This window comes from Hirundo rustica, chromosome 21, assembly GCF_015227805.2.
Source record: "Hirundo rustica isolate bHirRus1 chromosome 21, bHirRus1.pri.v3, whole genome shotgun sequence".
Taxonomy (NCBI): domain Eukaryota; kingdom Metazoa; phylum Chordata; class Aves; order Passeriformes; family Hirundinidae; genus Hirundo; species Hirundo rustica.
Genome location: NC_053470.1, coordinates 3,842,321 through 3,856,113, shown reverse-complemented (window position 1 = coordinate 3,856,113; position 13,793 = coordinate 3,842,321). Strand labels below are relative to the sequence as shown.

The window sequence follows — 13,793 nt, the reverse complement described above, 5'->3', positions numbered from 1 at the left end:
AAACACGTGTTTGTATTATACCGTTCATCACCTGCAATGGTGAAATCCCAACAAAAAAACAAAACCTCTTTCACGCCTGGCCGTGGCAGCGCTCGGGAATGAGGGAAGCCGTGAGAGGGAGCGCAAGGCTGCACAGAGCTGAGGATGTGTGGGCTGCAGCAGGGGGGCAAAGGCTGAGGCAGAGGCTTGCTGGCTGCCCATGCCAAGCCAAAGCCTGCTGCTGAATGGGGCCAAACCCCTAAACCCCAAAATCTGGCTGCTGCATGCTCAGGAAGGAGAAAACTTCCTGAGAAGGAGCTGAGAGAGCAACTAAGGGCACAGAGCTGCGTGGCTGATGATGGCTGATGGTGAGAGTGAGGAGAAGAAGGGACAGGGAGGTGAAATCACCTCTGTAGCTCCAGCGTGGCACAAGGGAGGGCAAGGCTCTGGCATCTGGCTCCGCAGGGAAATGCAGAGAGCTGGATCTATCTGACAGCATTCGGACAGCGTGTGCATTTCTAAAAATGTCTGCAGTTCAGCAGGAGGCTCTAATGGGCCTCGGGGAAGATGGATGTGCTCCTCTTCTAGGTAAAAGCACAGGCCAAGGCTTGATTTTACATTTTTTAAGATTCTGGCACTGTCTGCCTGCAGCCTGGGAAGTGTGGGCTAACTTAATTCATCCCAGTGGGGCTTTCTCCTGCAAGGATGTGCTAATGATCAGCAGCCGCTGCTCCCTGTGATCCGCCGGGCTCTGACAGCTCAGCCTGCGGCCCTGTGCAGACCAGAACTGTGAGCTGACTGTTCCCCAATTCACTCTAAATTCACTCCTTCTGAAGGGTGCCTGAGCGCACTGGGTCTGCAAGGAAACTGCTCCACTGCCCTGCTCACAGGGCTTTTCACTGCACCCAGGAGGATAAAACAGCCACCCAGAGAGGGGCTGGCACACATCCATGGCTGTGCTGTCCCACTGTGACTCCCTCTCACACTCAGTCCTGCCCCTGCAGAGTTACACTGGTTTCTTGAGCCTCTCAAGAACAGGGAAAGAGCTGCAACCCTTTTTGGTTGAGGTTTGGAACATGGCCCTGAAGCAAAATCTCAGGGAAAAAAAAAAAAATCTGGCTATTGTCACAGCAGCTAGAGTGTGGAAAACCACCACTTGCACACGCTGAGACATCCCCTGAGAGGCCAGGAGCTGTGGGTGCTGCCAGCCTCCTTCCAAACCCTTGGGTATGGGATGCTCCCCACTTCTCTGACTCCCCACATGCCCCCTGTGTCCCATGTCAGGGTGGCATAAGCCAGGGAAGGATTACCCTGATGACAATCAAACCACCCCAGTTGCAAACACCCTCTGCTCCCAGCAACACGTGATTAAATACATTGCCACAGGGCAACCAGGGCAGAGCACAGCGACAGCTGTCAGTCAGAGGCACAGGGGAAGAAAGGAGAGGGAACTGCTTGTACTTACACCAAAATCACCTGCCAGGCCTTTTCTGGGTTCACTGAGGTTGCTGCAGATGCTTTCCTGATCCCTCCTGTGGGTTTGTCCTCTCACATGCACCAGGTCCGTGTTCGGGTGCCCTCCTCCAAGGCACCAAGTGCTTTCCCAAGGACCCTGTGAGCTCTCCTCCCACCTCCCCAAGCCAGACCCATCTTGAGAAGAGAGTTTTGCCACTGGCAGCTAAACTGAGGACTTGTCACAGCTCTCTGGAGCTGCAGTGTCACTTGGGAGGTCTGGGAGTGACCCTCCAGAGGCATCTGGGTTGGTATTTTGGCCATCTCCAGCCCCTGAACCCTTATTTTAAATTTCCCTATACGAAATAAATTGGATGTGAACTCCTGCATGGAAGAGCAGCGTGGTTGGCTCCTGCTTGAAACCACTCTTGAGAATCATTGCTCTTTTTGGAGGCTGACCCACACCTGCAATCCATCCTCGAGGGACAGCATTGGTGCCTGTTGGGACAGAAGCTCCACACCAGCCTTCTGCTCCCTCAAAAGCTGGGACAGCAAAGCTGCCTTCCTGATTTAGGAAATCAGCAGAGCAGCCCGGGAGGCTCAGAGCCGCAGGCTGGAGGCAGCAGGAATGCAATCCCCTGAGCTCACACGCTCAGGTGGGTCTCCAGAGCGGGATGCCAGCCAGGGAATGCGTGCTGCATCCCTGCAGCAGCGCACGGGCTGCTCGGTGAGGGCCCAGCACGTGGCTGGCAGCTCTACAGATCTCAAACAGCACCTGCTGGAGCTGCTCCAGGAGCTGCCACAACCCACGGGGAGGGTTTGGGGCCTGAGCTGGCACCACGAGTCATTTTGGCTGATCCATAATGAGGACCTGTCTCCCTGCTCCGTGCTTTCTGCTCAGGGAGGGAATCTGCTGGTTCTCAAGGCGGATGGGAGCAGAGGGGAGATGTCAGAGAAAGCCTTCACCTTCCTAATGCTGCTGAGCACTGAGCAGAGCGAGGGGAGGGAGGCTGGGGAAGGGGCTGGCACAGAAAGCAGAGCCTGAAACGTACCTGCCTTGATAATCTGAGGAGGGGGTGGCTGGCTGGGGGCCCTGGACAGGATCATCTTCTTGGAGTCCACCAGCAGACGGCAGTAGCCTGCGATGAGGCAGGCGAAGTTGGTGGCTTCAGGCCACTCCATCAGCAGCACCAGCGGCTGGAAGGCAAGAGAGGCAAAGAGCATGAGGGCTCAGCTGATGGGGACCAGGGCTGCACCGGTGGAACTGGTGAGCTGCTGGTGAAAAATCAGCCAGGTGCACAGCCTTGCCCCAGCTCACCCAACAAACGGCTGTGCACAGACTGGCTGCAGCTGTGATTCCTGCCTGCTGACTCCCCCAAGGATGAGGGACCCACAACAATCTTCTTCTGATCCTTTGTCTCCCTGTCAGTGCTCTGTGCCCGCCTGTTCAACCATCAGGGCCTTGGGACGAGCCCAGGGAGTTTGTGGAGTCTCTTTCTGCCTCTTTCACTGCAGGCACCGAGCCTCCCTCCCATAAATTAAAATATCTGCTTCCAGCAAGATGCCAAAGGGGCTAAAACCCCATTACAGCTTCCCCCAGCTACCACTCTGAGACCGTGGATCTTATTTAAACCTAACCCTTCGGAAAATTAAATTTGTGCTTAGGAGCAGATGGTGCCTTCCCTTTTAGGAGAGCATTTATTTGCATGCTAAAATAGATTTTTGCTTTAAAGAGGAATCAAGCTCAGACATGATCTGCGTGACACAAATAACCTCACGGCACAATCTAGCAGCAGACAGTGCAGCTCCCAGACCCCAGATCGTCCCAAGGAGGAGATCAGCTGGCCCAGGGAAGCTGCTGGGCTGGGATTCACTCTTACCCAGCCGCTGAGGTCCTGTGCACTGCAGTCTGTGTCAGCACAGCTCACCTGAGAGGCCCATGGGCTCCCTCTGAGCCCCCAGCACTGCTCAAGACAGCCCCGTGAGATGGAGAAAGATGACAAATGTCACCGAGACACACAAAGCAGGCACATGCAGACAAGAGATTTTCGCAAGGCAGAGGTTCTTCCGATCCAGCTCACAGCTGAGAGAGCCGAGAGAAGAGAGCCCTTTGTTTATTTCTTACTTTTTATACATTTGTGGGTCTAGCAGAAGATTGGCTTTTTGGGGTTTCCACCCCTCAGCCTCAGTGGCCAGACCAATTGTCAGTTACAATTGTTTTCAGGTTAGAAATACGCAAACAAAGGACAGAGAATGAAAAACAAAGGATTTGTTTATGTTACATCTGTGGGAAAAAGGTAGAAAACTGCTCTTAAAATTGTACAATAACTAAAAAGATCTGACTCCATTTAAGAAAATCAAAAGGCTCAGAAAAACCAGGGTAACAGACAAGTGCCTTCAATAATTATGGCAAAGGCAGCTCCTGCCCTCACCTGCCCCTTGCACAAAGCACCTGTACCCGCAGGACCTTTGTGCCCAGCTACAGGGGATGTTGAACTGCTGCTGTCTCAGGCTGCCTGTCCTGCCACGCTCAGCCTCCTGCACACTGAGAGCCCTCAAGGACTCAGAACTCATTTACCAAATTCAGGAAACACCAAGGCTGTTTAAAAAAACCCTTAAGCCTACACAGTGTGAAAAGCATTAAAGCTATTTTGGTTTTCATGTTTTATAACCACAAGAGGTTCCTGGTACCCAGTGGCCAGTTTTGTGCTCTGCTTAATATTTGCTGCTGTAAGCCACTGAGCCAATTTTGGCAAAGGAAAGCCCAGCTTAGGCCAGAGTGTCATGCTCTGGACAATAAAGTGCAACAAACTTGGGTGTGAAGCCATCAGCCCTGGGCAGAGCTGCATGTGATCCCCAAACATGCCAGCCCCTGGCAGGGGCAGATTTCTCCCAGAGCCAGGGTAAAGAAGTTCCCTCTTTAGCTGCTGTGCAGGAAGATAAAGGGAAAGAAAGAACTCGATGTGGAAGAGAAGTAGCCTGACAAGTGAAGGTCCTCTGCTGAGAGGCTCTGCCCCTGCTTGACAGGGCTCTTCCCGAATCTTGGAAAATAACCCTGAGATGACACAGAGCAAAAGGGAAGTATCAAACCAGAGGGAGAGGAGTGAAGAGATGGCCAACATAGCTCAGAGGAGGCAGGCATGCCGTGGTGAGGGGGCACGACACCTCTCAGCCCAGCTCCAGTCTTGACACGAGTGACGAAAGGAAACCATGTGCTCTGTGTGTGAAGTGTCCTTAAAACAAGTGGCTTCTACACAGGGCTGAGCCCTCCTGGGTCTTTCAAGCCATCTGTTGAATGAGGACGTATCTGTGCATTTCCCCTGCCTTGTTCTGCAGGGTTTGGAGTGATGGCAGCAAGGGAGGGAGCAAATCCCAGCGGGAGGGAGGCAATGCCTGGCAAACACCCACTGCTGGCAGATTCAACCCAGAGGCCAAGGTGGGCTGAGAATCCCCTTCCACAAGGAAAACCAGGGCATGGTTTCCACCACGTGTGCGTGCCACCACGGCGGAGTGGCACAGGGTTGGGAACCTTCACTGCCTCCCTGCCAGCCCCCAGGGCAGCCCCAGCTGGGCACCAGCATCTCCAAGAACAATTCCGTCTTTGCTCAGCTGCCCCTGCACCCCACCTCAGGATGCTCCCACCCATCCAGAGGTGGGACTGCAGGCTTTTGCTGGCAGGAGGCAGCCCCTGGATCAGCCCTCCTGAAGGGCAGCAGGACTGAGATAAAACAACCCTGAATGCTTCTCGACTACAAATGAAACACCATGGTGCTGTGAGCTCCCCACCGGCTCTGCAAGCAAGCCCAGGCTCCAGAATGGCTTCCAGGAATAAATTCATGGCCTGCTGGGGTTCACTGTGGCACTCTGATCTGAAAAGGAGGATTCTTAAACCTGATGAACATTACAGCTTAGAAAAGATTACCCTGATATACTGACAGGGAAGCTGCCTGAGAGTTCTTCAATTGTCAAGTGTTTAACTATTGTTATTAGGGATTAAATGACTTCAGGTGCAGCTTGGAGACATCCACCAGCTGTGGATGAGTGATCTCCCCATGGCCTGGGAGCCCACAGTGCCACGGTTCTGTGTCCTGCTCACGGATTATGAGCTGTTTACAAAGACACTGACTGCAAGCGAAGCTGCTGCAGTCAGGCTCTGCATCTCCCCTGGCCTCGGTGGCTTCTCTGCTGCTCACTATCAGAGTTCTGGCACAGGATCTGAGCCTTTCCCACACGGGGCTACGAGACTGTGTCTCTACTCCACTGCACTAGGCAGTTCTGCTGAGACTGCAACAGCTCGGCTGCCTTTGAGATGTCCACCCTGCTGCCACATCCCCCTGACAGCGGCCAGCAGATCTGAAAGTGATTTATGGGGTCAAGAGGCAAGGAGACAACATGATTGCAGCAGCCCTGTCCCGCTGGGAAGTGATTCCACAAAGAGGAGGGAGGTATCAGGGGTGGCAGCGGATGGAGGTGTTATTTTTAGGCACTGGCAACCTTGGGCAGCCTGCTCCATGTGGGCAAGGCAAAGGAGACGCTGTGGAGACAGCCGGGCACGGGCCAGCTGAGCACATATTGACTTTGTCAACAGGTGCACGAAACATTTCCAGCTCACGGCGCTGAGGGTGTGAGATGGCAAATTCAGGGCAGCTTTGCGGGGAGCTGCCCTAAGAACAACCCTGAGGAACTGCAGCCCGTGCTTTGGGATTCCTTGCGACACCCATGGCTTCTGGCAAGTGAGATTCACCTCCTTTCCCTCAGAAACATCCTGCAAGAGGCAGCGAGGTGAGGACTGGCCTGGTGCCCACGGGGCTGGGGTTTATTGGGACATCCCTGCAGATCTCCCTGCGGTTTTTCCGACTCGCCGCTCGATCCCAACCAAACCCGACAAAAAGGCAGCGACCTGGAAGAGCATGAATCTCCCTAAGTTTTCTAAACCCAGTGGGGCAGAGCCTCCTGTGAGCAGCTGGAAGGCAGGGGAGGGTACAGCAGGGACAAAAGAAGCAGCGCTGCTCTTCTGAGCCCCGCTCCCTGCCCTGGCAGCGCTGCGGCCACAAGGCGCAGAACCCTCTTTCCCAGCTGGGAAATCAGGAGATGATTGATCACTGATGGGGAACAAGTTATGAACGTGGATAACCCCTGGCTGTCCTCCCACCACGCACACCAGCCCTTCCTCTTCCTCATCCTCATGGGCACATTCTTGCTGCTGCAGCCCCTCAGCGGCCTCCCAGGGCTCTGCTTCCTTGGGAGGGCAAAGCAGAAATGCCTGTCTGCGTTTTGTCAGGACAGCAGCAGCTTTAGGGTGAAAAGCTCCCAAGTTTTACACAGAAGCAAACTTACTGGGATAATCCTGCTGCTCTAAAAACCAGCCAGACATCAGATTCCCAGTGGGATGCCCAGGTAAAGGTTCATCTCTGACCTGTAACGTGCCAACACGTAAAGAAGCAGATTTTCACAAGGATGCTCTTCCTACATCTGAATGTGGAATACCAGCCTGAAATTACTGATGGTTTGACCTTTCATGCATAATGGTTCCCTAGATTTTCTAGGCCTCCTGAGGAAAGGGCACCTTTTCATTCAAAGTTTCCTGCTTAGCAACCAGTCTCTCTGTGAAGGAAAACAAAATACGTTTATACCGGATGGAAGAAATGACTTTTGCATTGGGTTATTAATGATAAAGTGATTTTTCTATTATTCCCTGCTTTAAAATAAGATCTCAGTGTCCTTCTGGAGGGTATTTTCTTGCTCAGACAAAGGTCTCTAGGAAATTTTCTGGCCAGGGTTATGCTAGATGATTTTAACAGTCCTCATATTGAAATTAATTTATGACCCCATCTATTCATACTATAACCTCTAAGATTATGTGCATTTCCTTTTAATCTCCCCCCCTCTATCATGTACTTTGGGTCTTACCCTGCTTCCTTTAATGCAGTGCAGCAGAAAGATGGGAGATGGATTTACATAATTTATGTTCCTTGGTTTACTTGAGGTGCACCGCCAAGTTTTTATTTAATAATACAGGCACCTGGGCCTAACGAGGCAGCAGTCAATTTTTCACTTCTACGTTGACCTTTCCTTCTCTCCCCTTAAGCATTATTAACTCAGCTCCATCAATACCAGGCTGCTTCTTGTGACTGGGATCACTGTTTCCCACTTGTTGATCAATAAGGGCACTGCCTTGGTTGGACCTGCAGGTCCCTCCTTCCTTAGAGGGCTGCATTTTTTGGTTGAGTTTGGGGCTTCTTTTCATCTTTTTCTTTTTTTTTTCTTCTTCTTTAATGAACAAGTCAAATTTGGCTTTGCAGGCTCGGAAACTCATCCTCTCCACATGTTGTCAGCTCCTCGTGTTTCTGGCTGGCTCCTGTCCTGGGTGCCTGCAGGCAGTGCTCTGGGTAGTGCTGCAGCTGGGAAGTGCTTAGTCTTGCATCCCAGTGCTTTGCTTCACATCCCATTCCCTTGCTTCACATCCCATTCCCTTTTTTGCATCCCATTCCCTTGCTTCACATCCCATTCCTTTGCTTCACATCCCATTCCCTTTTTTACATCCCCTTCCTTTGCTTCACATCCCATTCTTTTGCATCACATCCCATTCCCTTTTTTGCATCCCATTCCCTTGCTTCACATCCCATTCCCTTGCTTCACATCCCATTCCCTTGCTTCACGTCCCATTCCCTTTTTTGCATCCCCTTCCTTTGCTTCACATCCCATTCTTTTGCTTCACATCCCATTCCCTTTTTTGCATCCCCTTTCCTTTCTTTACATCCCATTCCTTTGCTTTAAATCCCATTCTTTTTTACATCCTATTCCCTTGCTTCACATCCCATTCCTTGCTTCACATCCCATTCCCTTTTTTGCATCCCCTTCCTTTGCTTCACATCCCATTCTTTTGCTTCACATCCCATTTCCTTTTTTTGCATCCCCTTCCTTTGCTTCACATCCCCTTTCCTTTCTTTACATCCCATTCCTTTGCTTTAAATCCCATTCTTTCTTTACATCCCATTCCCTTGTTTCACATCCCCCTGCCAGCAGGGATCTGCACCTGCCCTTCCCACCCAGGTACCGGCCCAAGGAAATCTCAGTCCCTCCCTCTCTCTCCCGAGGTGGCAGCGTTTCAGAACGGTTTAAATGCAAATAAAGATTAATTCGGTGTTCAGGAACCAGAGCTTCGAGCCCACGGTCACTCCAAAGTCACTCCAAAACCTCGCCCTTCCTGTGGGAGGAATCTCAGGGGCTTCGCTCAGCGCTGGCAGGAGCAGGAGGAATGTCAGCCTGGCTGCCCTGGTGCCTTTGGTGGGGCTCCCCACTGATTTCAGGCTGGAGTTTGGCAAGCACACATCGGGCACTGGCCTCGGCACCACGGCCCATCCCTGCCACGATCAGCTCAGGGGAGCACGGCCAGGCTTGGGGCTGGCTCAGCAGGGAAAGCTCCGAGAGGTCACCATCCCATCACCTGGGAAAGCTTGGGGCTGGCTCAGCAGAGAAAGCTCCGAGGAGTCACCATCCCATCACCTGGGAGAGGAAAGCTTGGGGCTGGCTCAGCAGGGAAAGCTCTGAGGGGTCACCATCCCATCACCTGGGAGAGGAAAGCTTGGGGCTGGCTCAGCAGGGAAAGCTCCGAGGAGTCACCATCCCATCACCTGGGAAAGCTTGGGGCTGGCTCAGCAGGGAAAGCTCCAAGGGATCACCATCCCATCACCTGGGAGAACAAGTCTTGGGGCTGGCTCAGCAGGGAAAGCTCCAAGGAGTCACCATCCCATCACCTGGGAGAACAAGGATTGGGGCTGGCTCAGCAGGGAAAGCTCTGGGGAGTCACCATCCCATCACCTGGGAGAGGAAAGCTTGGGGCTGGCTCAGCAGGGAAAGCTCCAAGGGGTCACCATCCCATCACCTGGGAGAGGAAGGGGCTCCTCGGCTCCTTCCAGGAGGAGAGGACAGGACAGGGCTGCAGCCCAGCTGTGCCCAGGGTTCTCTGTACCCACGGCAGGCTGGAAGCACGCCCCGGGACACCGACACCAGTGCCACATTCCAGGCACAGCAGCAGCCAGGCACCGTTCTGAGTTAATTTTCCCTTTGTTTTCCTCTCTCAAGTCTTGATCTCGCTTAAGTGCCCCGCTGGCTGCAGGCCCTGCTGGGAGACCAAAGTCAATTACCGGGCTGCCTTTGATGGAATTGAGGCTGGCCAGCAGCCAGAGCCCAGCACAGGGACAGGGCACAGCCCGGGACAGCTCCTCTGCTAAGCTGCAGGTGCTTCTCCAGGCTCAGGTGATCCGGCTGTTCCTCAGGCATTCTCCTCAGTGCTCCAGCAGCCTTTGTCCCAGAGTCACGACTGTCGGTAACAAAAGGGCCAGCTGTGTGCAGCTGTGTGAAGCAGGGAGGAGAAACGCTCCCATGGAAAAGGCAGTGCAGCAAGAACAGACCCTTAGAGCCTGGGGGAGCAGCCACCTCTCCGTGCCCCATCCAGGCTCGTCCAGGTGCTGATGTTGTCCTTCCTGGGATCCTGGGAGGTAGAGGAGGAATTTGCAGTGCTGCACCGGGGAGGAAGGAGATGCATGACTGAAAGCTCCATTCTGAGCTGGCTCAGAAGCAATGGCCACTCTCAAATGCTGCTCCCAGCACTTCTCTGGGATTTGCAGAGCCCCCCTAACCTGGCAAGATGCACTCAGTGCATAAAGATCACCTTGTGCCGCCTCCCTGTCCCCAGCAAATACATAAGCTCCAGATTCGGTGCCCAAACGTGAGGAAGAAGAGCAGAGAAGCAACAGCCCCAGCAGAAAGGAGGATTTACCAGGTGAGAACGACCACAGGAACCTGCAAAATGACCGCCTGCACCACTGCAGTGCAGCTGGGGACGTGTGGTCCTGCCCCCAGCCTCAGGCTGGCAACTCCCTCAGCATTCCCAAGCAAAACTGCTCACTCCCTCCATGGCTGTTGAGACAAAACCTGCTCCTCTCCTCCCCGCTGCTCTCACAGACCTTGCAAGGAACAAAAGTCCTTGGAACCAGCAGCAGAAGCCTGGAGGGGTTTGGTTCTTCCGTCCCGAGGTTGTGCAGCTCCTCTCTGAGGGGTTCAGCCTTTGCCCCCCTCTTGCCACAAGTGGCAAAAAGCCAAAGAAGGCGCAGCAGAGGTACCAGCCCCGGGTTTGTATCCCAAACGGGCTGTTTGAAACAGAAATTGAAGCCCAGGATGGAACAGCTCCAAAACAAACCAATTAACTACCTAGTGAATAATTCATAAGACAAACAGTGTTTTTCTTTTCCGCCCGAAATAAACGCAAATGGTTTATGATCTCCTCAAGCCTGTTTGTTACCCGAAAATCTCCCCCAGCTCCTTCCTGGGAGGTGAGTCTGGGCTGTGGCTGCAGGGCAGCAGCAGATAAGGGTGTCTGGACCGTGCTGGCTGCTTTGGTCAGGGTGTTCAGACCTCCCAGCTGAGGGCTGCTCCATGACCTGACCCCCTTTTTTTTTTTTAAATTTTATTTTTAACCCATCATTTTAACTACACTTAGAAATTCAAGACGGTCTTTCTGCACAAAACCCGAAGCCATCATTGACCATCTGCGTTTCCACAGTAACTCAGCGAGCACCTCCTACAGATTCAGGCTGGGAGCTGCCCCAGCAGCAGCAGCAGTTCAGGGGGAACCAGCCCAGGAGGACATCCCCTCCTACACCACAATCCAGGGAGCTCTGACACACCCCGGGGGTGACATGGATGTGACAGGTCCCCAGAGCAGTCAGGACACTACTTTGAGCCCGCTAATGGTTTGCAACTCACTGCAGAAGCTGACTGATTTGCAACCTAGGGCTCTGGCCAGCGGCACGTTCGGCGCGAGGGAATAACTGCAGAGAGCAGATTAGCACTGTGAGGTAATGATCTTTTTGCCTGCTTTTCTCAGAGCCTGCCTCATCCATCCCTGTCCTGCGTAGGATTAGCATGTGCCTCATTTTGGAGCAGACATTCTGGCTTTAAAGCCCAGCCCTTCGGATAATGGCCAAACGAAGACAGATAACGGCAGCCTCTGCCCTGGCACGGTGCTGTTGAGCTTGCTGAGATCCATAAATGGGGCGCTTGCTCCACTCCAGGCAGGCAGAGAGGGGCTTGTGGTGGCCAGAGGCAGCTGCCTGGAATTTCTCCCGGGGATAAAGGCATGGTGATGCGGGCGTGCTCGCAGGAAGCTCGGGAGCTGGCTTTTCTCCAGCCTTTGTGGGGCTGGATGGCAGGGTCACAGGGGAATGTCTGCTCCTGCAGCAGGAAAGGGCTGGTGGAGGCACAGAGTGGATCTCTGCAGCGGGGAACGGCCGTGGAGAGCAGCGCTGCAGGATCTGTGGACAAGCTGCGTGGGAATTGCCACCTAATTCCGAGCAGATGGGTGCAAGCATCACCTAAGCCTCCAGAGCATCTGTGCTGGGGGGAACAGCGCTCTCTTCCCCACCAGGGACAGGCCAGCAGCACCCCAAGAGTGCCAGCACCACGGAGCGAGGTGGCAGTGGGGACAGCCAGGCTCAGAGCACTCACAGTGAGCCACGAGCAGCGACAGGGTCATGACCAGCCTGATATTAATGCAGTAATATGGTGATTTTATACACACAGATCCGAGGGGCGTGGGCAGCACGAGGGACCAGAGGGGTTAGGTGGTGCAGGCAGTGTTCCCCTGGATATTCCTGCTCTCTGGGGAGTAAATTGATGGGTTCCTGCACAGCCCAGGCAGCTGGAGGGGAGAGGTTCCACCTGCCCAGGCTGCAGCAGGGGAGGGTGAGGGGTTTGAAAGGTTGGGACAGCACAGCAGGACACCAAGGCTTTAACTGCACAACAACTGACTTTGGTGGGATGCAGAAGAGGGAATGTTAAAAACGTTACAGTTGACCAAATACCTGCTGAATTAGGAATGCAAAGGCAGGATTTTGTCGATGAGGCTGTGGAGGGGAGAGCTGAAGCAGAGGGGATGAGGATTAACAGCTCTGGCAGAGGCTGCTGGGGTGTTACTGCAGGTTAGCAGAGCTACTGGAGCAGGCACAGCCGCAGCAGGAAAACAGGCTTGGAGGGATTAATGAGCCAGGTGGGAGAAAGGGCTAAAATCCACCAGGACAGGAGGCAGCAGGAGAATCCTGAACAAACCCTCCATGACTACATCTGTGAGACTCCGAGTGACACAGTGCAAAGGAAGGGCTGTCAGGAGGGCTGAGGCTCCGAGAGCCGGCAGGAGACAGAACACAGAGACAGACAGCTGGCAAAGCAGCTCAGCTTCATCAGCCTCGGGGGAAAAAGGATGAATGCAGGGGCTGGAAAGCTGACCCGCAGCCAGAGGCTCCGAGGAGTTGTGCAGATACACCCGTGCAGCAGCACCTCCCTGCCCCACAGAGTGTGCCAGTCTCTGCCAGGTACTGCTCCTGACTAATTAACTCCAAACTCAATCCTAGCTCTGTCCCCTTGAATTCCAAGTGGGAGGAGAGGAGAAGGTGAGGCTTGGAGGATCTCTGCCTCTCAGGTGTCCTTCCCCAAGGGGCAGGGGAGAGCTGGGTGCAGGGAGGCAGTGGCACCGAGGATGCCCTGGAGACACACACAGCCTTTGAGTCTGTCAGGGACGTGTCCCAGCTTGTTAAAAACCTGAGCAAAGGCCAAGGGAAGATCTCCTTACGATCTTGTGGCTGCTGCACCGGGCACCAAAGAAGTAAATAAAGATCTTACTGTGCTGCTGACACTTTTCCTGGAGGGTTTGGGACCCAGGAGGGGCGAGGAGGGGCGGCAGGGCCTGACCATGGGGATTGACTATCAGAACCACACAACAGCCAGCAGGAGATGGGGGATGATAACACATGGGCTCAGGAGGGCGTGCCAAGGGGTGCTCTGGGGGCTGAAGGGGAGGATAATGGGGGCACACCAGGCAAGATCCACAGAGGGCCAGGGACACACAGTCATCTGTGCTCGCACACAGCCTGACACCTCCTTCCCATCATTTTATCCAACAATCCTGCCCTGCTTGACAAGTTCCCCAAGTGCTACTAATGCATGAAACCTCCCAGTCCCTTCCAGCAGCTGCCCCCAGGCCAGGTGTGGCTGTGCACTGCTCCTCTGCAGCCCTGGGCAGAGGTGAGGGGCTGTCCTGCCTCCAAAGGGTGCTGCTGCCTGCCTGGCCTGTGTCACCCACATCTGACCCTGCTTGAACCATTAGATAAGTGTTTGGGTCATGGCCAGTGTGCCACCATGCTTGCCCTGTGACCCTGGTTCATTGTCAGAATGCCACCATGCCTGCCCTGTGACCCTGGGTCATGGTCAGAGTGCCACCCTGCCTGCCCTGTGACCCTGGGTCATGGTCAGAGTGCCACCCTGCCTGCCCTGTGACCCTGGGTCATGGCCAGAGTGCCACCATG

At 54.0% G+C, this 13,793-nt stretch overlaps 1 protein-coding gene across 12 annotated transcripts in view; it reads right to left on the bottom strand.

Annotated features, from left to right (window-relative positions):
• FRMPD3 (FERM and PDZ domain containing 3) overlaps window positions 1-13,793 on the bottom strand; it is a 59,676-nt gene that overhangs the window by 9,318 nt on the left and 36,565 nt on the right. For all 12 annotated transcript variants that reach the window (XM_040083896.2, XM_040083901.2, XM_040083894.2 and 9 more), the window contains one exon: window positions 2,484-2,628. In XM_040083896.2, the coding sequence (XP_039939830.1) occupies window positions 2,484-2,628 (145 nt within the window). The remainder of the gene's footprint in view (window positions 1-2,483; window positions 2,629-13,793) is intronic.